This window comes from Lepisosteus oculatus, chromosome 13 (genome assembly GCF_040954835.1).
Source record: "Lepisosteus oculatus isolate fLepOcu1 chromosome 13, fLepOcu1.hap2, whole genome shotgun sequence".
NCBI lineage: Eukaryota > Metazoa > Chordata > Actinopteri > Semionotiformes > Lepisosteidae > Lepisosteus > Lepisosteus oculatus.
The window spans coordinates 1779632-1803512 of record NC_090708.1 but is presented as its reverse complement, the minus strand read 5'-3'; the positions used below and the strand labels follow the sequence as shown (position 1 = coordinate 1803512).

General features: G+C 45.6%; 1 protein-coding gene across 6 annotated transcripts in view; it reads left to right on the top strand.

The window, feature by feature from the left end:
- Positions 1-23881, top strand: part of pex5la (peroxisomal biogenesis factor 5-like a) — a 70800-nt gene that overhangs the window by 36042 nt on the left and 10877 nt on the right. For 3 of the 6 annotated variants that reach the window (XM_069197435.1, XM_069197436.1, XM_069197433.1), the window contains exons 2-11: positions 704-808; positions 2057-2071; positions 8265-8376; positions 9976-10170; positions 11723-11846; positions 12766-12859; positions 16003-16098; positions 21097-21213; positions 21806-21949; positions 22480-22550. In XM_069197435.1, coding sequence (XP_069053536.1) covers positions 704-808; positions 2057-2071; positions 8265-8376; positions 9976-10170; positions 11723-11846; positions 12766-12859; positions 16003-16098; positions 21097-21213; positions 21806-21949; positions 22480-22550 — 1073 coding nt within the window. The remainder of the gene's footprint in view (positions 1-703; positions 809-2056; positions 2072-8264; positions 8377-9975; positions 10171-11722; positions 11847-12765; positions 12860-16002; positions 16099-21096; positions 21214-21805; positions 21950-22479; positions 22551-23881) is intronic. The other 3 variants (XM_069197438.1, XM_069197437.1, XM_069197434.1) reach the window with 2 other exon arrangements.

The following is a 23881-nucleotide window of genomic DNA, read 5'->3' as shown; positions in this document are numbered from 1 at the left end:
TTCATTCTCTTAGCAAACAGCAGCATTTCCACAAGAGAAAAGAAAGGGATCACTCTGGCCTGTGATGTTCTGTATTTTAAAACGGCAAATCTAAACCATTCAGCCGCTTCTCCACAGAGATTTCAAAGGAATCCAAGCAAGAAAAAGTTTCTTACTTGCAAACGTGTGTTTTCCTACAGAAATGAGTTCCATAGACGTATGCCAGTATGTTCAGCTCCAAACATGTTTTGACCCTCTGCCACAAGGCTTCTTGACTTTCTTTTTCAATTCCGGTAAAGTTGTTCTAAGAGACGTCCTGAATTTCTTTAATTTAAGGCCAAACCTGTAAAAAAAAAAAACAAAAAAAAAAACAAAGCAACAGTAAAAATCCAGACGATGGTACTGCTCTCTTTCAGGGCTGGACAGAGAGGTAAGCGCGGTCTGCAGGGCGTCTCTGTGGCCGGGTCGGTGCCCGTGCTTGTCCAGACCAGGCAATCCCAGAAGACACCTGGGGCTTAGCCTTAGTCAGTCCATGAGCCACTGGCCCCAAGCTGCATCCGTTTTGCACAGGACCGCGGGTGCCCGGGGGACTTTTTCGCAAAAATGATTGAGTTTTAAAAAGTTTGTGTTCAGCGACCCTTGTGGGAGAAAACAGTTGCACATATGAACCTGGTAACAGAACAAATTGTCCTGACGCAAGTCATTGTTGATTTCACTGTTGTAGGGGAAAGACTCTAGGGCTGCAGATAAGGCTGTTGCCATGGTGATGAAGGAGATACCAAGTAAGGAGTCTTCAGAAGGAAAACCTCTCCTCACCGTGACAACACAGGTGGGCAGAACCATTCGAGCTTCCTAGGGGGAAGTGCTTGTTAGCCTGATGGGGATTTTACAGCAACGGCGACACAACTTTTAAAGGGGGCCTTTTAAACATCCCATAACTAACCTCCACTCTGTGTGAGTAAACTGAACCATAAATCGTTTGCCCATAAAACAACCACATCCAAGACAACAAGAATTACTAGCTGTTCTTCATAAATAAGCTGGTTTTCCATTGCAAGCTGCTTTATGGGGTATAAAATATAGATTTATAGATTTAGGGATAAGGACTGTTTCATCTTAGCACCCTTTCCTGTGCATTCATCGATAGAAGCTCCATAATAACAAATTTTCCGAGTTAGACAGAGCAAAGACATGCTTTATTTATCCCATTAAAGAGTTAATGGATAAAGCCGTTAACTTGCCAGAGTTCTCAATGACACAGCAGTACAGTTCCACCCATCTGTTATCTCTGCGCACCTAATTAAACGGATTTTGCCGGCGATCCCTACATCTTCGCCAGAAGCATGACAAATTCAGCTCGGCTTTTGCTGTATTGTTTTCCAAAGAACAGTCCTAGTCTTCCCCGTCATGACGGCTCTTTTGCCCCCCTTCACGGAGGGCTCAGGTTGTTGCGTGCCTGTCTTTCCCTGTGGGGTGCGAAGCAAGAGCACGTCAGGACTGCCGCCACCCTGCTCGTGCGCCATGCCTCGCTCCCGGGAAGAGCCCGCGGTCCCAGGGCCCCTGACCAACTGTGTCTTTTACACCTCATAAGCAGCTGAGCTCCTTTTTCTGTTTCTGCATTCCAGACAAGTAACACTTGTTTGCATAGGATTAAATTCTGAGTAAATTAATCCCATGCGCCTTCAGGGGTGATTTTCTCTGGCTCTGTGTCTGTGTGCTGATTGTTCTGTGATTCTGTGTCCTTTGCTTTAGCACGGAAGCTGTGCTGTGCAGGTGTGGTATCTGATGCGTTGCTCTGAGTGTCCTGCTTGCCGTGTGTGCTGTGCGTTGCTCTGTCTGTGGTGACTTTGTTTGCCTCCTTGATTTATATTTCATTTTGTCTGCGTGTTTTTTTACTGGGATTTCTTGATGTTGTTCCCTGCTTTAAACTTTGACTGGTTTTGAAATGTTTTGCTCTAAATGATGTTCAGACACTGTAATTGTTTTATCTTCTTGGGGGATGTTGTCTGGGCTGGGGGTAGCACTGTATTTAATTTTTTTCTCCTTAATACAAAGTTTTGTCTTTTACTGTTTTCAGCCAGCTCACAAACCGGTACTTTTAAGTTGTCTTTGCATCCCTGTTGTTACGTTAGTCTGATATCCTGCTCTTTCCTTGTATGATTGGTGCTGGACTTTGTGAATATCTCTCCCAGGTTTGGTGGTTGGTGCTGGCTCTTATTCCAGTCCAGTCTAGTCTAATGAATCCCCTGTTGTTTTGGACTCCTGTATCAGTAGTAGTCTTTGCTGTAGTAGTAGTCTTGCAGAAAGCAATAATGTGCTGCCTGTAGTCTTGTAGTTCCAGCACAGCTTATTAGTTTAGTATTCTAGGTACATTATAGTACATATTCTGATATTCCTGTCTGCTGCGAGAGGATCTGCCTGACATGATGGCTCTCTAGTCCTGTAGTGCCGCTGTTCCGGCAGTGCAGTGCTCTTGGAAGAGACCCGTCTTGTGTTCAGCAGCAGGCAGGAGGAAGGAAAGTGAAGTCAGCCACACACTTGCACAGAGCACACCCTGGGTCCAAACCGTCTAACGAAGGGAACATCGGAGAAACAGTGTCAGTCTCGGAGTTGGGAAAAGCTGTTATCTTGGAGTCGGAGTTGGGAAACCCGTACAAATTACGATTCCGAATGTTTGGATTCTGTCCCTGCTCATGGCCAGTTCTTCCCCTTTTCCTTCTCCCTCTCTCGGGGCAGCAGTCTTGCCCTTGTCAGTGTCTGTGGATCGGGCCCTCTGTGGACCCTGAGGCGCCTGGAGCACGGACTCTCCCAGCCAAGTCCTTCCCACTGAGCACAGCGTCTCTCCAACCCTTCCTGAGGCTGACTCATCTCTCCGAGGCTCCAGGGAGGTCATCTCCTCCCGTTCGGCATCCTGTGGCTCAGGCACGCGCGCTGCTCTGTGAGCTCGGAGCATTGCCGTTGGCATTACCGAAATAACGAGACTTTACGTGGCTGGAAAAGCCATAGGCATGGCTTGTAGTGGCATCCTAGTGAGATTCAGAGGCCCAGGATGAGTATTTTTCATCCTCACAGTAATACTACCTTATTTCCATGCAGAGATTTTGAATTGTTCCCCATCCTGCCAGCTCCAATGCCAGCAGCCCTGCTCAGATGACAGGAGGCCTCACTCTGACTCGGAGGCACTGATGCCACTTGAATCAAATCGGCATTACTGCTGAGTCGTGCTCCGGAGGACGGGGCGAGAGCACCATAACGAGCAAGTATTCTTTAATTAGAGGAGATGATTGCTGAGGACCTGGTGTGTAAAACCCAGCCTTAATCAGCTGCCACCCATGTTTTGTTGCATACTCATCTAGAGAGGGTTACCTGGGAGACGGACCTGAGAGAGGCACACACAACAACCTTGTCCCCCGGGCTCATTGCAGCAGGAAAACTCCATCCCATCTCCGCATGTCCCACAGATTCAAGCGCATCAGAATAGTGCACTTCCATAGCAATACTACAAAAACCTTCACTTTCACATTGCTCATGAGAGTCACAAATGCATAGTAAATTGGTCTGGGTTTTTTCACAACACTTCCCAAACCAAATCAGCCTTGCAGGTGAGGGTCTGCTTCAGGCACAGTTGCCGTGTCTTCTGTTGCGGGCCAGCTCTGGGGTGTCAGGGGGGTGACGTCACTTCGGGGCATTGGTCCCTGTTCCACTTGCATGGTGCTCAGTCACGTGGCACTTGCATATAAGAGATCACTTTATTGGCCATATACAATTTCCTGTATTAGGAATTGGTCTTTTCGCATGACATGATGCTCTTCATTTGCCCATTTTAACATGACGAGCTCTCTGTAGTTATGATGTCCTCATGAGCCACTTTCGTTTATTTCTTTCCACCAGTCCGTCACGAAAAAAATGCACCTTTTTGTTTTGTTTGTTTTTAACCGTATTATAAATCGTTTTGTCGCCGGGCCTCTTTCCTTGCAAACATGAGATTGCAATGCGCCTCATACTGATGAATTCAGTGTTGATCGTCTGGGCAGGTCTAACAAGTGCCTCATGGCAGAAACAGATCCAGCTCTTGCTTACCTCAGTCAAACACTCTCAGCAGCTGGCACCACTGAGCTCGTCAGATGCCCTGGCTCACACCAATCGATAGAGACTGCAATTCCTGAATGGAAGACGATCGATAACTCTCCTGTACCCCACTGCTTCTGTCTAAGGCCCAATCTGTGTGCATTAACAATGAAAAAAAAAACTGCATTGGTAGTTTCCAGCCAAATAAGTCTTTTTCCCAGGAAGTGACTTACAGAACATTTTTCTTCGGAGCGCAGTTACTCACCCGGTGGCCATTCTAGTCCTGCCCCTTGCAGAACGTGGCTCCAGCCAGCTGTGTGATTCTTCACAGCACCAATCAGGGCTTGGAGAGAGGGGTGGATGGGCTGACACCAGGGACTGCAGCTGAGAACCTGAAATGGATAAAAATGCTGTTCGTGCTTCTCTGTACTGTTACTGACTCTGGCATTTTTTAAATAAATGTTATTAACTCGCTCGGCTGCCATCTGTACCCGAAGTTCGAAGTGTGCAGAACAGCCTACTAAGAGAAGAGTTAGATAGCACAGCACAATACAGGATTCACAGTCAGCTCAGTGAGGGCACAACACTGGAATTTATGTCCCTGTTTCGTTAGCTTTTAGGCCCCATACGTCTATCTGTCTATCATCTGTCCATCGTCTATCTACTGATTAACGTGCTCGATACAGAAAATCATTACACTAGATTGAACATGGCCTTCTGCTATTCGCTTTCAAGTCCACAAGGAAGCAGAAATCAGTGGCAATTGAAACAAACATCTTGCATTTCTAAATTACCATAAATCACATTATGCAAGCTTTTTATTTTGAACACTACACGCTTCAGATTGTAATAGCCCATTACTTGCGACAGAATTATTATAATAATTGAACTGCCAGGGAGTGTAGTTCCTTCCCTTCCCCACGGGCCCTTGTCAGAGCAACTGCACGGCGAAATCCGTCTCCTCCATGTGATTAAACCGCAGCAAGCGGCACTCCGGAAAAACCTATAAGTGTTATACATGTTAATTCCACGAAGACACTGAAACAAATGAAACAAACACGAGCCACAGCTGTGTTTCCAGCTCTGCTGCGATGACTGATGCAGGGGGTTCTGGGGGGATCAACAGCGCAGTGCAGGTCAGCGGTCTGTCCTCCTCTCTGCCCATTCTGATTCGCTCACTGGGATATCATTCCTTGGCAAAGCCCTGTTCAGGATGTGCCACAAGCAAAGCCTAGTTGTATTTGGTATCTGGAAGCAAACAGTAGTATTAGTGATAGTTTGGCAGTTTTGATTGCACGCCTACTTTTACTGTGAAGCGGACCTGCTATTGTATTCGGTCTGGTATTGCAGTCAAGAATATTTGGAAGTTCTGACGCTGAGATCTGGCAATGGTCGAGGTGTCCTTTGGTACCAGAGTGGCTCTCCGAGCGTCAGGAAGATGACAGGAGGAAACACTTGCCTTCTCCGAAAACTCCCATGAGTTTAACCACTTCAGGGTTCCCTTGACAACCACATGTAAGACATCCCTCCTGGCTCCCTGCCTGGCTGCCACACAGTTAGCTAAAGATTTCCATTAGAAACAAATTTGGATTACCCTTCAAGCGCTCGTAAAACAAAACGACAAGATGTTTGGAGCGGCAGAAATGCTGAGGGTAGGAAGTGTCCTGTTGCTTCCCCTTCCTCCACCACCGTCTCGCCTGCTCTGCGTCTCGTACTCTCTGTCAGGAGAGAAACAGGTGGTTGGAGATAATCAGCAGACATTTCAGATCCAGCACTGATAGCGCTGAGCAGTGGGGCAGGGCCAGAGGAGGAAACTCTGCAGGGCTCTGCTTGCTTTGGACTGTCATCCTCCGCAGTTATTGCTTTCCTCCTGGAAGTGTTAGGTAAATCCAGAGACAATGACAATGAATGGTAGAAGCTGTGAGCTCACATCCAGCAACTTGGCAAAAAGAAAGACATGGAACAATGATAAGGATCAAGGGGACTGCCCAGAAAAGGTTCTACACAGTGTATCATTTGAACAAATCCAGATGTAATTTCTGCAAAAAGCAGAAAAAAACATGATGCAACTGCACAAAGTGCAGTAGTGTACATATCTAAAGAGCTGTCTTTTTTATACAGTATTTGTCACCTATCCAAAGATGCCCAACTGATGAACTCAGCCCTGCTTGCAAGGGGCATGCTGAATCATGCCTCTCTGTCACGCTGATCTCAGACAGTGCTGTCAGCGTGTTGATACCAAACATCAGTGCTGCAGTGGCTTAACATGCTCAAAAGACGTCTAGTTAGAAATATGCTTTTTCTTCCAGCACCTTGGCTAAAAACATGAATTCTGTTACTGCATCACCGTCAGAGACAAAGTGTATCCATGTGTATCCTCAGGAAAAAGCTACTCTCTGTCTGGGAATTCTTCATGAATCTTTTAAAATGAATGGGTAGTTGACATCCCCTCCTAATATCTCCTAATACCAAGAGTGCTTTTCTGCACAAGCCAAGAGTGCAGGATTTCTAATTGAAAACATGGAAATCCTCTAATTATCTGTCAGGCTACTGAAATATAAATGCATTCTACGCTGTTCTCTAAGTTAATTAATGACCTCATTTTCCTTGCAATTATAATGATAAGAGGATCATAGTTGCACTACTTACTAAAAAGTCGAAAGCACTTTTAAATCACTAAAAAAAACGATGACGTTCATTATTCAGCAATCTGCACGAGATCTCCGAAAGAATCTTCCCAAACATTCTGATTTATGTATATATTAAGGGGTTTTATTAAAACATGCCGTTTACTAAGATCTGTATTCAAAGAGAGATGAATCAAAGTAAAACAACCCTGTTTGAAATGACCAGGAGGTACTTTCATTTTCATTCTGCTGTAGTGGCTTTTTATCTGGATATTGTAATAACTCTCTCTTAGTACAGAAAAAAAAAACAAGCCATTCATCACTAATTGGGTTTTTATACTGACAGTAGTTAACAACAACTGAAAATAATGATACCTTATAATGGACAAGTAACAGCTTTAATTTTAAACCTTTTTTGTGTAAAATTGCCATTGATCTCTGTTTGTTTGCTCATAGTTCTAAATGGTAAAATAGGACAGTTTCATATTGAAAAGGTACTTCTTTGTCTCAGCAGATACATAGTTTTTAGATCCTTCACAACTGAAGTTACGATCCGTATGAAATTGCGTGGAGTGAAAAGAGGGAGAGCTCACGTTTTGAAGTGTGCAATTGGCAAAATGCAAATACAAGCCGGTGATGCTTTATAAAGAAAAAGCACTTAACAGCAAGTTCTATAAAAGCCCTGTGGACTTACTGGAATTTTATTCTTCACAAAACGCATCCCAAGAACTAAAGCTCAGCACAAACAATAGGAGGTCTGCCAGCTCATGGAGGAAGGATATGAGCCGAATGAGCAGAGCTCACCAGGGTCTGTACAGTGGTCTTTCAATTGTCATGGAACAACACACAGCTCGACAACACACAGCTCGACAACACACAGCTCGACACCAGAATTTCAGATATTCTATGCATCTGGTTCAATACATTGTTAGGCCATTCACAGACCACAAACAAGCTAGGGTCTGCCTCTATCAATACATCTATACAGTTCTCAAAACACTTAGAGTGCATCTTGATCTCTTCAGAAACTTCCCCCACTTTTGTAATTCTGTTGTGTTAAATAGGGTATTGAGAGCGAAACACCTTTTCCTCAGCTTTGATACAAAACTTCTGTGAGGATTTTAGGAAGTAATAATTCTGCATACCCAAGCTGCTGCAGCATCTGTTCCCCAGAACAGCAGATTAAATGCACACAGACGTGTCTTAAAAATGCAGAACATGTCAATTGTATTAACCATGAACCTCTGTGCTTCTGGACCGCGCACCGTGCATCCTCACCATGGGTGATTAGGGTTTTTTTTTTCTGGCGTCATTAAAAATACGGCTCTGAATTTCTCTTCTTCTGATTGGGGTCACCGCGAATGGGCAGGCAGCTGAATAAGCATCATCAGGCAGCGTTGGATTCAGATTTGTTTCCTTCCTAATTTCATGCTCCTTCTCCACTTCAAACGCACGAGTCTGGCTGCTGACTTCGTGCGGCAGCAGAGGCCGGCCCCTGTGTGCTAATGGCCAGCCGACACCCACCTGTGGCTCTCTCACATCAAACAGGGCTCGTCCGGCTTTCATGTTCCCCCTCTCTTCTGTTCCCAGCTGGTGAACGAGCAGCAGGAAAGCCGCCCCCTCCTGAGCCCCTCCATCGATGACTTCCTGTGCGAAACGAAGACCGATGTCGCCTCGCGGCCGGTAACGTCCAACACGGCAGGTAAGAGCGAATCCGGACCGATGACCTCGCCCCGCTCCACGTCGGCCCCCCCGGCTTCTTTCGGAGCGCTGGGAGTCCTTCTGCCCCTGGGCTTTGAAGCAGCCTGGCAAACCATTGCCTTCAAATCAAGGGATGTGGTTAAAATCGCATAGCGCTCTGGGTAAGACCTCACTCGGAACACCATGTGCAAATCTGGTGACCACATCAAAGACAAATGTTAATGAAATCAATTGTAACCTCTCAGTTGGAGTGGAAAAACAGAGGACCCAGGGCCGTATTGAGGTTGTCCCTCAAAGATCTCTGGAATTGTGAAGTCTGGCGTTTTCCCTGCAGACATCTTTACTCTCTGTGCATCCAGACCTCTGGTCTGTCCACTAGAGCTTAGCAAAGGGGCACATATCTCTAAACTAGGCACACACTGGGATCTTCTGTGGCATCAGCTGACTTCACTAACTGATGACGTTCATTATTCAGCAATCCCAAGAACTTTCCTGCACTTTACTGTAACTCGTACATGCTGTCAATCTTAAAGCCCTGTAATGGCAACTAGTAAACTTAGAAACATCAGGCCAGAAACATCAGAGTTTTAATTTTAGTTTAGCAAAATAAATAAAATAAGAATAATGCGGTAGGCAATTTTTTTTCTCATTTTGCTGAACATCTGATAATCACAGTTGAACTTTGCATATAAAGAATCACTGGTTTCTTTATTGCTTTGGGAAACAGTCTTTCCCATAACAGTGATAAGCACAAGATTAAACCCAAGAGTGTCTTTGCTTGGCAATTAACAGTTTATCATTTGAGGAATAAATAACAGAAGCAAATACACAGCATAATAATATTAAATTACATAAAGATTGTGTTCATTAATTTTTAATAGGGAACATTTACTTTTCATTACTGAAATCTGTCAGACATTTGTGTAAACAATTGTAAAATATCTTTCACTACCCTCCGTCAATGCTACAGCTCTGGGTACCTGGTTCCAATTAAACAGCAGTGTTTTCAAAATTATTCCTGACGTCTTTAATTCCTTCCCAAAATGAGCCTAATTTAAGAAGATAAGAACATAAGAATCGAATGTTCTTTAATTGGAAACAATTAAGAGCAGAGCAGAGCAGTAGCCGAGAGAAGATTATTTTGGAAAGGCTGGCGATGTTGATTCTGATGTCTTGAGGAATTGGCCTGGAATTTATAAGTAATCAGCTGCATTCCCACAGAAATCGTAGGGTGTACAGTATGTCTTGTCTAATGCTGTTAAAATCAGAGGTTTTTAAATTGCCGTGTGAAGTTTCTCTTCTGCCTGTTGGTTGAGCAGCTTTGATGCCTTGTGCCCGCCTGCGCGCTTGTCTCGGGCCGCGTGCCTTGCAGAAGACATATTGTCCATGAGGTCTGATAGAAACAGGAATAGCCGCTGTCCCTCACTGTAGCACACGGGGGTGCCCAGCCCCGGCCCTGTCCCCTCCCACGCAGACGGGACGTACAGCACAGAGGTGCCGCGCTGCCCCAAGGTGCACCTCGCAGGCACGTGCCCTGACAGTCCGTCCTGTCCGAGCGGGTCGGCGTGACCCGCTGTGCCTCCTCCTGTTCCCCCTCCAGTCCTCTCCCCCAGCCTGGACCTGCTGGACCTGAGCGACCCCTCCGAGGGCCGGAGCTGCAAGGCTGGGAAGAGAGCGGAGGGGGCCAAGGGCACCCCCCCCAGGAAGAAGATGGACGAGACGGAGCTGATCCAGGTGGACGTGGAGCGGAGCGCCTCCAGCTCCCGCGCGCCGGAGAGAGCGTCGCTGGACTCAGGTACGGTGTACTGAACACTGGGCCGGGCCACGGACTGGATCGGCCCCGCGACAGACGCCGCGCTTACAGTGCATCCTCCAACAGTCCTGAGCCTCACTCCCGAACCTGGAGCCACAGGGCCTGCTGCTCGTCAGAAGTCAGAAGCTGGGCCTGGTCAGCACTGGGATGGGAGATCTCCAAGGAAGACCACTTTGTGGCAGGAAGTGGTGTTCGTGTACCAGTAGGGGGCGCTCTCTCGTTGTGGTGACCAGGCACACCAGGTGCAGGGGGAGGTGCCATCCTTTGGTTGGGATGTTAACCCCAAGATCCTGAGCACTGGGGCATTAAAGATCCCATGGCACTGTCTGTGCTGGCTAAACGCCATGCAGGGCTTGCACCATCTGGCTTCCCTAAATGTCCCCCTTAATTCTGTGGGTGAAATAATTACTCGCTTCTCTCATGACCCTGCCGTACAGGGGCTGCTGTGCATCACCCAGGTGGGGTCCCTCCTATCTCAGAAGCACTGTGGGAGAGCTTGGGATGAAATAAATTTATATATGAAAGCAAACATGAATGATTATAATGCCCAGCTATCTACGTATCTATCTACGTTGGGGAAACAGGAAGGAGACTAGGAGACTGCTTCAGAGAGCATGTTAGAGCTGTGAAGATTACAGATCTCTCCAAGCCCATAGTTTCTCGTTTCACCTCAGACGGCCACGATCACACTGATCTCTCCGTCTGCGTTCTCAAAGAAGGGTTTCTCAACTCCCCTAGCAGAAAGACATCAGAAACAACAATTCTCCTGAAACTCGGTTCACACCTTCCCCCTTCTCTCAACGACAGACTTGTTTTCATGTCATCTTCTCTATTCTCCTGCAGGTTTCGACTTTACCCCTCTCTTCACCTCTCTGCCTCTCCCCTGGTCCGGTCTCCTCCCCTCTCCCAGCTGTTCTTCTCCTGTGCTCTTTAATCTTTGCTGTCTGCCTGGTCTTTCTCACACCCGAAGAAGGCTCCACAGCCGAAACGTTGTGTTTTCTTTCTTCTCCTTTCAGCAGGGAATAAACCTATTACTTGTTCCTTTGCAGCCTACGCATGCTGACGCAGCTCCCCACCTGAACTGCTATGAATAATTATTACTGTATGTGAGCTTGGATGACTTCATTAAATCAGTTGCTGGCAGTTAATTGTAACTCTTTCCAAGCTCCTGTCATTGAGCAGTTCAGATTTCCTATAATCCTGCGGTTTCTGAGGCTCTGCAGGACCAGGGGTGAGGTTTGCTGTTTTAACCCTCAAAAGCCTACAGTGCCAACTGTATTCTCTCCTACGACGGTTTCCCCCACAGCACTTGAGATTTCATTTCCACTTCCATGACACACATACAGTAAGAGTGTTCTTCTCATTCTAAAAGTACAATAAATAAAAGGACAGGAGTGCTTTCACTTATGGGGGAGTCGTGTGTTTCAGAATGGCCCTACTGACCGCGTAGCTCGCCTGCTGAAGCCGGTGCTCGAGGTTCAAGATCGGGAAGTTCCCTGTGTACCAGCTGTCCCCTCTCTCCCCTCCCTCACAGTTACTGTCGCCTCCCCCCTGGAGAAATGGGAGGAGGTGAGCTCGCATGCTGAGCGGAACGGGAGCAGAAAGTGGAAGCTGGAGAGAAGGCGATCTTCTAGACACTCATCCAGTGAATTCCTCTGGTAGGGCAGCCTCACCTTGGCGCCAACGTTGTGTGCAGTGCTCTCACCGCGGAGGAAACACGCTCAGCTGTTGCTCTGTTGGTGGAGTTGTTAGTCCTTAACTAAGAAGCACATACATGAGTCCCTGCATGAAGGTGTTGATGTCTGCTCCTCTTTGTGCATGGTGTTGTGTGGCATGGCGATTCTGTCTATTACATATTGCAGCGGCAGCACTGCACTCCACCATGGGCTTATGTCTCCGTTGTGCCTCAGCCTCTGTTGTTCCTTTGTTTACTGAACGTCTTTGAAATCACAGACGAACATTTAATCTGTTTTCCTTCTCTGCATCGCACAAATTCATTCTCTTTGCTTTAAATATGACCATGTTTCTGTTTCTTTTTTTGTATTAATTAAGTGACCCAGAGTGTGAACAAACAGCTGATTCACACGAATCGTGACATATGGCCTGGGTTCCATAAGCTGTAATAAGTGCTGGAACTACACAGTCTGGCACAAGACAAAGGAAGATGAAACCTTATGTTCAAAGGCTGAAGGCTCCTTCTAGAAGTTTGAAAAGGTCATTCGCAGGAAATAATCACCCAAGGCCTCTGTTTCAGCCAAGGGGATATTTTACAGTACTGCACTCCTCACAGCCAGCATAAGGAAACTGTACATCATACTATTAGGAGACATTGGCTCAGGATGAGGAGGTGAAATATTAACAGCCACAGAAGCACTTTCTGTTTCACTATTTTAAACAGAAGTGGTCAATTGCCCTTCAAATCGTGAACAGAGTGCAGCTCAGCTACACCAAGACTCTTTTTTAAAAAAAAAGTATTGGATGGGATCTTTTGAAGAAATTTTGTCTTATCCATTTCCCCCCTAATTAATCACCTCTGCTGCAGATCTGCTCTGATGCATTTTGTCTTGTTGTCTTCAGGCCCTCAGAAAGCAGAGCACAGTCTGAGTCATCAGCAAAAAACTCCCTAGAGGCCAGTTCCTCTCTGGAGGTGGAGTCTGTAGCTGCGTCCCAGGTAAGGTGCTGTTTCAGTTTGCATCCTGCAGAAACGGTATTCATTTCTCCAACGTTTTAAAACAAATTTAAGGGTGTGGATTTGCAGTTTACTTCTTTTTTCTCCAGCGAACTGCACTCTCAGAGACTTTCTGCTCAGCGTCTGTCTCAGCCGTGTCTGAGCTGAGGTTCAGGTTCCCTGTTAGCCAAAGGGGTTTGCTGTGCAGCTCGCCTGCACTGTAAGGACAGGGATCTTAACACAAACGACACCGATTGAGGGCCACCATGCTTCTGAGTCTTGTTCCAGCCTGAAATTCTAGCGAATTAAGTAATTACTTACAGTATTACATTTCCTGTCTATTCCAGATCTCCAGAAGGTGATGGATCTGTAAGATCAGATCTAGATCTGTAGAACCCACAAGTCTACTCCTCCCAGACCAGATTTGTTTGCCCCATAGATCAAATAGTTTGAATTTTAACTAATTTTAATAAAAATTTAATAAATTTAACTTTTCCGTTTTCAGCGTAGTGTGTAGTGTCTTTACACAAGAGGAACCACAGACTCTCTAGGCAATTAAAACTTAAACGAATGAACGACAAAGTCTGGTGTGAACATCAAAGTACTTTCTAACATATATTGCGGTGATACTCTGGTATAAAGCAACTGTCCACACACACCCACATTTAAAATTCAGTTTCAGGCATTTCTGAATTTTATGGTTGCAGGATAGGGAGGTATGTGTGTCAGATGCTTCATCTTGGAAGTAATGGGATACATACAGCTTTGGGACACCTCCTGCTGTATTTAAGAGCCATCTCTGTCAGATAAGCACCTGATCAATTATTCACACCTTGCAAGCCGGTTACAGCCTGTGTTATCTCAACAAATAATCAATGCCCACAAACCCCTTTTCAACATTTACACTATCATATTTAAATCAGTAAAAACAAAATGTGGGAGATAGGTCGCTAAACTAATGTGCACAAATACTATACATTACGCTAAATTAAAAATTTCCTCTGAAATGCTGAAATTGCTTTTTAAAGCGTGGGGCAATGATGGATTAAGCTGTCCGAAAGTCAGGACACAGAATCTCCGTCTGTTGACATTACAGAAATAAATTCTTCAAATATATGTTAACTGTTTAAGAGGAATTTAAAAAATTGTCTCCATAGAGTTCAAACCAGAAAAATCATTATTTATGATGATTATTCTTTATTGACACACAGCAGTAGTTCGTGGAATTTGCTATTGGTACAGCAAGTACACAGATGAGACATACATACAGTACAACATATACAGTACAAATTTAAACAGGAGAGAAGACAGACGAACATTGTCACATACATATGTAAACAACGTTCAGTGTAGCAGCATAAATTATACAATGGAATTCGGAGGAATTCATTTATATTTCTTAACCTGCACTTTCCCAAAACAAGAAACCAGATTCATTTTAAATTCAAAGTTTTGCTACTAGTCAGATTACATTACATTGTACCACCCCAGAATAAATACTATAAATTAGATGTAAATGTACAAACTGCTGTTGTAATCTGCAAGTACTGGGGGGTAAAAAGTAAATTGTGTCATTTTATAGCTCTAAGAACTACTGTGATTGAGATGGTGGAAGCTCACTTTGTGTTTATTAATCTGCAGCCAGTGTCCGAAATGAATTTGCGTCTCTAAAAATGACAGAGCGAGCAGCTTTGATTCTCGAATTAAACAAAGACCTGGTATTAAATATCCCCTGTGATATGAGAAAGGGGTGGAACTAGCAGAGTTGTTCCAGGAAGATATATTACAGGGATCAAACTTTCAGCAGCTTCTCAAATTGTGAAACTTGCATGAAATACGCTAAAACAGGAGGTCAAAGGTCTCTTAAAAAGCAACTCATCTCGGAAGCTATTTTTTAATCCCGATCAGCACAGGAATTGCACTAGTTTATTGCAGAAAACTAAGCACAATTCAAGGTAGGTAACCACTAACCTTAATGTCAACCTTTACCAGCAATGCCATTATGATGATCAAGCTTGATAGAGCAGTTTTCAGCAGTACTGTAGTTTCAGACCAGCAGATAGGAGGTTAAGGAAGGCTGAGCATTTGGTCTTGTTGCCTTGGGAAAAAAATCTTTCATGGAAGCAGATTAATAATTCCTTTACAGCACAGTTTATCCCATGACATCCCATAGTGCTTTTGGCATGGCAGGGGACCCAATTTATCCATCCCTGAAATGTAGCCCTACCTGGGCGACATACAGGAGCTGTTTCGTATCAGGAGCCCAACCACCCAGCAGATCACATCTGTGATTGATTAGCCTTCCTTCGACTACAGCAGCACCCCATAAGACTCTTAAAAATGTTGGATTAGAGAGGATTTGTAATGATATTGGTATCATTGTAGGAAGGCACTCAAATCCAGCAGGTACAAGCTTAATACAAAACTGTGTATTTGTTATTCTACTGAATAGTATTTGCCCTTTTCAAATCTTATGCTAATTAAGCACTCCCTGTTCTTATACTTCCTTGATGACTACATCTCTGGATCCACTCTGGTTTCAGGAAATGATAAGGAGCTATCTATGAGTGTTGTGAGGCACTGTACTGAAAGATCATTTTATATAGCAGGATGTATAGATCCTTCTGGATATTAAAAGGCCATTTCAGAAAAAAATAATTGACACCGCAAAAAATGAACTGAAAATCAGGGTACGCTCCTGAAAAGTTTCCTCATTTCCGATTAATGCAATTTCAGTTATAATGCTCCTGTTTCTGCTGTAATTTACCTAGCTGGAAATATCAAGTTAAAAATAGACAAAAACACAAAAACCCAGAAAATGACAAAAAAAACTTGGACTAAATGCACAGCCTGCAGTGATTGTAATTGCTGATGAATTCACAAGGCATGAAAATCAATCTTTCGGAAAAGCCAAACTTTCAGGCAGTTTTCAAAGGCTTCTTTTTCCTGCTCAGATTTGCGAAGGGGGCGTGGCAGTGGAGTCTCCCCTGGGCACCGGCTGACCCTGTCCTCGGTCCTGACCCTGACTCTGACCCTGACTCTGACCCTGACTCTGACCCTGACTGTGCTCCTGCTCCTGCTCCTGACTCAGACCCTGACCCTGACCCTGACCGCGCGCACGTGTGCGCGTGTGTGTGTGTTAACAGGGGCGGTCAAGTAAGGAGCAGCGCTGGGGGAGTGCACTGCTGTCCAGGAACCATTCCCTGGAGGAGGAGTTTGAGAGAGCGAAGGCAGCAGTGGAGGTAGGCCGCTGTCCTCTTGTAAGAACAGACCATAGTGTCCGGTAGCTAATCGCTCCATCATGGATCTCAGCGTTTCTTGAATGTGCCATGGGGTATCAGCCTCAAGAACCTGGCGGGGTAACTTGTTCCACACTCCTACAACCCTCTGTGTAAAAAACAGTGCCTGCTGTTCTACTCTTTGCTGCAGCAGCTCACGGACACAGAGGGGCAGAAATAACATTGGAGGAGGCTGTTATTTTGGCCCTCAGCATGTAAGCAGTGCAAAAACTGCATCAATTTATACTGGGATGAGGCAAATTGTTCCGCTGGTGGGGGTCAGTCAGTCATGTTGCATAGTAAACAGCTTTACTAACCCTGTCTTGATCAACATGTGAGATATTCTATTAGCAATTTAGCGCTGTATCAAGTATTAGCTCTTCATTCCAGTTACAGTAATCTGATACACGGGCTTTGTTATAGTCACGCTTTTTATTATTCCTAGTAACTTTATTGTTAAGTTTCACTCTTGTTAACAGATGAGATATTATAACAGTAATTTAGCTGCTGTATCAGGTATTAGCTCTTCATTCCTATTGCAGTAATCTGACACACAGGCTTTGTTATAATAAAGATATTTTATTATTCTTAGTAAGTTCCACACCAGTAATCACGTCTGTTCCAGATGGGAGAAACAATATCACTGAGTTCAGGTGCTCTCCTTAGGAAATAAGATATCCCTGCATACTAGGAGCTGTCCAGGGTCCTGACTGAATTGTGCATTGAATTCCAGCTCTTTGTACAGCCTCTTTGCATTAGGCATTCAGCACCTTGTCCCAATTTATACAATGCTCCTACGACTGACTTCACGCACCTGCTTGCTGAGCAGCTGACTCTATACCTGACTGTGTTTATTGGCTGCTTTCCTGCACAAACGGGAATTAGAGCAGCTGTGTTTTTGCTGAGGGCATTGCACACGGTGCATGGGTATGAGAATCGGCGTTGTTAGGCCTCCCCCAGTAGGAAGTAACGGAAGAGAGCAGATGTGCGAGTGAGTGCCGTGCTCCTCTCGTGCGGAGCAGGGAAGCAGGAGTTTATGAATGATGACAGTGCAGCTGCCGGAGCTACAAAGCCGAGAACTACGAAATGTACGATTACCCCTGCTCTCGTGTTGCTGGCACCTGGTGGACGAAAGCAGCGCCTATAAATCATGACCCTCACAAATGCACGCAGACAAATGGAAGATCGATCTCAGCTACAGACCACGGCTTGTGTCCCGTTTTGCACAACGAGAGCTCAGTTTCCTTTTTATGGCCAGGCTGGGGCTGTTAATCTGCCCAGATTACCTTTCTAATGGGATTCATCAGCACATATCATTCCCAAGGAGCGACCAAGGATGTGTATGCATATATACTAATCAGGATGGAACCTAATGGTGACCAGAAGAAAAATCTGTCTGTGTTATTAAATCTGATTGCTGCACATTCAATTGCCTAATGGTGAAAGACTTTTAAACTGCAGCTTTAGGGCCTTTTACTTAGTAAGAATGTAACATCACACAAACCATAACCCTCCACGTTCCCATTACCTGTCCTTTCAGAATCCAATAGGTTTGCCCGATGCTCCTGCTGTATTTAATATAAAGTCATTAAGGAGATAACATAGAAATTGCTTTGGAGGAAGACGGGCTTTCAAATGCTTTTCTCACATTTTAATTTCCACAAAACCTGATAATGTGCCATTGGGGGACGGAGGGAAGGGTCATTTAAAATAAAATTTGCTAAGGAAGACACCAAAAGGCCTGTTCAAACAAAAACCGGAGTTCAGCCTGGACCGGAGCCCACTGGGTTGGTACTGAATTAAGCAAATCCGTCTGCAAGTAATGAAAGAAGTCGGAAGGCCTGACAGGACTGGGATCCACTCTGAATCTGAACAGTGCGGCCGTCTCAGGTTTGCTTCTGCACAGAGCGGGAGGTGAGCAGTCCCCAGCGCCGCTGCTCTTCCCCCGGCCCAGCGGGCCTTTTCCTGGAGTTCCTCCTGTCATTGGACAACCTTGTACCTGAAGAGCAACAGGCGGGAAGGCAGATGTTGATGCGCATGCTGTACACGCCGCCAGGTGTTTTCCGGACGTGCTTAACACCGCTGGGGTGGCACAGTGGTCAGCATTGCCAGCTCGCGGCGCTGGGTTCAATTCCGGACCCGGGGTGCTGTCTGTGTGGAACTTGCATGGTGTCCCCATGTTCGTGTGGCTTTCCTGCAGGTTGCTCCCACAGTCCAAAGCCAGGCTGGGAGGTTAATTGGCTCCTGGAGATTGAGTGTGTGTGGGTGGGTGGTGCCCTGTGATGGACTGGCATCCAGTCCAGGGTGTTCCCTGCCTTGCGCCTGTTGCTTGCTGGGCTAGGGTCCAGGTTGCTTGGATAAAGTGGTTGGAAGATGGGAGGCTGAATGGATGATGAGCTACGCTGTCTGCTCCACGTTCCCCTGTTTCATGGGTTCTGAAATTCTGAAAAAAAAAAACGGAAGCACATTCCTGTTGTAGTTGACTGAAGGCATTTGTTTGTCATTTTGAGCGACAATATATTCTGGGACGAGTCTCGGAACACAGCACATGTCCTCATTCATGGAGATGGACAAGAAATAGCCGCTCAAGAGCGGAACTTGCATCAGGCTTGTTCTCTCTACTGCTGGTTTAGACAATGATGTATTCATAGCAAACACTAACCTCTGAATCTTGTGGTTAATTCATATTCTGCACTGACATGTGTTGGCAGGCATTGAAGAAACTAACATTCCGTTTCACATTCTAACTCTATCACAGTCATCGGAATTAATGTCTCTGGCAAGGTAGCTTAGTGTACCTCACTGGAAAGTAGGAAGATTGTTCTCTGGAGATATAGATTTATTTTATACAGAGCCAGTTCTGTTCATGCTTCACATCTCTGTGGGAGTTAACGAGACTAAAATGAGCAAGGCATTGTATGAGATGCATCGAGAGCTTTTTTCAGTGTCGTATTTTCTTTTGGCATTTTTGGTTGAAAAACAGATATGTTGAAAATTTAAAAATCCATATTTTCAATGCCTTTTGTTCATCTGGTTTCTAAAAATACTGAATAATGCAAGTGCCTCATAAAGACCTTGATAAATTAATCCCTTATTAATCATTTAGGTATTCGTCCAGTAGAACCCAGCAGCTGGACTCGTGCCCTTCACGTCAACCCAGCGCTGGCCCGTGCCCAGGCACTGTCCCTGCAGGGCTCCAGAGCCTCACCATGTGGAGTGTCCCTCAGTATGTCTGAGGGGCTCTGACGACGCACATGTGCAGCATTGCACTCTGTTGTCTTGTCATGTCAACTGGACAGGTTCCCAAGAATAATGGCCTTCTGTCTGTGGGGCTGACAAGAAATAGTGTCCTGTTATTGTGAAGGATGTCTTGACCCGCACAGGATGTACTGTATATCCGTCTGATAGGTAATCTAATCTGGGGTGCGATTATGATGAAACTTGAATTCACGGACCGTCTTTCAAGGTTACTTGGATAAAAGCCTATTATTTCTTGCCACTATATAAAGGCACATGTCCTAATGCAATTAGGTTTTTTCGCGGTCGCACGACATGTCAGTGTCTGGAACATTACCGTGCGTACCACTACAGGACAAGCCCGATCCAGCGTGTTTCATGGGTTAGAAAAACCAGTGGAACCTAGGTGGCATGAAAAATGCACACGGGATGAGAATGCTAGATTTATCCATAAAAGTGCTGACTTACACAAATTCTATGAGTAAAATTAATTATTTAGCTTTCGTATTGAACATCTGCAAAATCTCCAAACCTCTCTTTCTGGAAATGCACCAGCTATTCACTGTCTTCTGCAGAAGTAACTGTGTAACTACAGCCTCTGTGCTTCTCAGCGCTTACGGACATCTAAGGAGTCATAAATCACCATCAGTTGTCCACTCAGCATATCTGTATTAGATCAGAAAGATTAGGGAAACACTATCCACTTAATTGCATCTAAAATTGTTCCCGAAGAAAAATAGCGAGAGGAATTTCAACAGACAGCTGGACAACGTGCAGAATTACGTTTGCTCCTTGTTATCACTAAGGTGTCACTTTATCCTGAGATATTTAAGCTCTTAAACCAATCACCTTTACATGTGTTGCGCTGTGCCTGGAGGGCCCAGCTGTGCCTGGTGACCCCCTGAGCCTGCAAGGGTCAGCACAGCAGACTGCAGCTCTGCTGAAGCGCCCCGGCTGCCGGTCTTATCTGCATGAGTGGATCTCGCGCACATGCAGCGAAACGGGCACAAGCTGTGCGCTTCCCTGCACGCGGCACAGCAGCCGAGCCACAGACGGAGCCCCACAGGTCTTTCAGGACGGCAGAGGAGATTGAACAGCAAGGTCGTTGCTTTGTCACTGAATTGAACCTTTCGTACGTCGCGAATGACCTCTGCACAGACCGGCAGAGGGACCGCAGAAGCGGCTAGGAACAAGGAGCTGAGGGAGATGCTCTTGAAACCATAAATAAATGCTCATAGTATCATGGTTAATGTGCCTCATTGTACTTTTCTCCTTGAACTCTTGGTTCTCTGGTGCTAAAGCCCTCCATCAGTAATCATGTACAACTTCTCACTAATAAAGTGCCCCAGTGCTCTGGCTTTTTAAAGGGGTTCAAAGGTTCGCTGGTAGTGTGTTGTCAACCCCAGGCCTCCCAGTAAAATGCAGGGGGGCCCCCCCTGCACCCATTATCTTACAAGAGGCCCAGCGCTGTGTTACAATTTGGAAAATGAGCTGGTCATTTACTTTCCTGGTATCATTTTTTTCCCTACAGAAAAATAAGTGTGTACCTTTTTACAGTGTTGAAAAAAGATAGAAAATTAGTTCTGTTGTAGGAAGAGATACAGTAGGCAAGGGGTTCCGTGTGGACTGTTGTGTTTCCCTCTCACCGGTCGTGGAATAGTGACTCAGTCCTCGCTGACAGCCCCCGCCAAGAGCCCAAGCTCACTTGTTTCCCTGCTTCTCTAGTCCGACACCGAGTTCTGGGACAAAATGCAGGCAGAGTGGGAGGAGCTGGCCCGGAGAAACTGGCTGACAGAAAACCAGTCACCTCAGATCCCTTCCAGCATCTCTCCTCACGAAAAGGTGCGTCTTCCTCTTTCAGCTGCACAGTGTCTGGGCGCCGTTCTCACTACAGAACTGTAAATCAGTTCAAGAACATTTTGTTGGGTCGCTTTAACGGGATGCAGGAAATTTGACCTCAGCTGTGGACTCATTCTTGTCATGACCCTTGACTTTGCACTGGATGTGTGATGACTTTATTATGCTGGTGTCATGAGCACTGTAAATATTATTACAGTCCACTGCACCATTCCTTATGGATCCACATGTAACACAGGCCAAACACACACTGACATGCATTTTAAAGCTCTGTGTTTTCCACAGTTCACAGGGAAGGCAGGAGTTTGGGGTGTAGGACAGTAACTGCCTAGTGAAGTTGAACGTGAGCAATGTGACAGTGTCTGTGTGTTACCGGTAACTCTGCTTCCTCAATTATAAGGAGACTCTGCAATAAATACAGAGCAGATCATTCCGCTGTTTAGGTTCTCCCGATACGCTAAAAATGACCTGACCCTTGACCCCGTACTGTTCTACCCCTGGATGCCAAGCGTCCTGTGTTGTTCTGAGGTGGAGATTTGGGGTGCTCACTTTCCCTGTCTTCGGGTGTTTGTTGCAGGGCTACTACTTTCACACCGACAACCCCTATAAGGACTGGCCCAACGCCTTCGAGGAAGGAGTGAGGAAGGCCAGGGAGGGCGACCTGCCCAACGCGGTCCTGCTGCTGGAGGCCGCTATCCTGCAGGACCCCCAGGACTCAGAGGCAAGAGCCCCCTTCCTCCTGCCCCCGGACCTCCCCACCCCCGTCTCCCTCAGGAACAGCACCCACAGATTCCTGGAGCCCTTCTAAGAGCAGGGCTGGTGCAGTAAGAGGCCCAACAGCTGCATAACGTCTCCAGGGTTGTGCAGAATGAGGCCAGGCCAGACTCCAGGAGCTGGGCCTACTGGCATTCCAAGAGGACAGAGTCAGTCACCCCGAGAAGAGACCAGACTACAGATTCACATGCCACCCACCCCAAACTGGAAGAAAATAGTTTTTAAAAAATCTAGTTATACTGTAGTTAAACAAACCAATTGTTCTGGGTAGCTGTTTTAAAGCAGACGTGAAATGAATTTCCAGTGATATCCTGGTTGGCATTACTGCTGGTCTCATGCCAGCCTCCAGTTACTAGTGATGGGCGTGTTATTGGGATGGCTGGTGATTAGGCTAACGGTTGGGGGGGGCGGGTAGCTCACGAGCCCCCAGCGGTGCACGAGCTCCGCGCTGAAGGTGACACCCTTGTTGCCCCGCAGGCCTGGCAGGTGCTCGGGACGACGCAGGCGGAGAACGAGAACGAGCAGGCAGCCATCGTGTCCCTCCAGAGGTAAGGAGCGGCCGCCGTGCGTGGGGGAGGTTCACTGGACCCGATCGGTACCGGTCCGAGCTCTGAGATCGGGCCAGGTCTGTCCTTCAGCTTGAGGGGTCTGATAGTGTGCACGTTTCTACTCAGCTCATGATTGAACAAATTATCATCACAAGAGGGCCATTCTAATGCCTTTACTTCATATACAGATCTCATGTAACTAATTTAGAAGATTAAGTGGCATCTGTGTGGAAAAATGCCCAGTGTGTTGTAGCATTAAGAAAACAGAAACTAGCGCAGACATGATCTCAAGCAGAGACAGCTGCAAAAATATGAGATCCCTGTATCAGGTCTTTATAAAACACCATTATTACTCCTGATATTTGAAGAATCTATCTCTTCTAATTCCATTTTATGTTTTAAAGCTTGTACTGTATGTCATGATTATTCACTCCCTCTTAAATATATCTGATAGGTTTTAAATCCCTTTTTAATACTTTTCAAAATGATCCTATTGTTGAGAAGAGTAAATACCAGCAAAAGCATCTGTATCCTTATTTATGCGTGTAATCCAAAACAGGATAAAAGGCTGAAACTCAAAATCATTTCATAACCAAAGCCGTTCCTGTGTTTGAAAAGTTGAATCAACATTAAATCGCAGATAAACATCGTTCTAACACAGGGTGAGTTTCCTTCCTTCCTTCTGTCATCAGCCTCAGAGATAATCCAGATTGTAAAAAATCTCCCCTAGACACGCACCCAAAAAAACTATCCTCACTTTTTCCAAGATGCTGATAGAGTCACACAGCACTTGCTATGCTCTAAAATCGCCTGTTTTAAACTAAATTAAACATAGTTCATTTGAAGAGACTTGCTATCTTCTTGTAAAAGATGAAACGATGTCGGAAGGCTTGCAAGAACACGTCTATGTGTTACAGCTGCTCCATTCTCTGAGCTGCACTTGAGAAGCGACGTACCGCACAGCAGACTCCAGTCATCTCTAATCAGCTTCTTCTCTTTCTTGAAGAAACCAGCCAGTCTAAACATCTAACGAACCTTAGGGTCCCTATGTCCTGACACTGGAAGGCAATAAAATAATCCTTCAATTATTTCACAAACACTCCAGTGCCTTCCCATGTGAAAATTAAGAATTAAGCTTCACTGTGACTTACAGTATGTTAATATTCCTGTGTCAAGACCCAAGTCCATAGCATAGACAATTACTTTTTTGTTAATATCATTAGTAATTATCTTATGCGTGTTTATGGAAACAGAAATAAGCTTCTGATTGTTTCCCAAAAATATGCATTTCACCGATTTTAAATACTTCAAAATCCCAGCCTTCAGGGTAA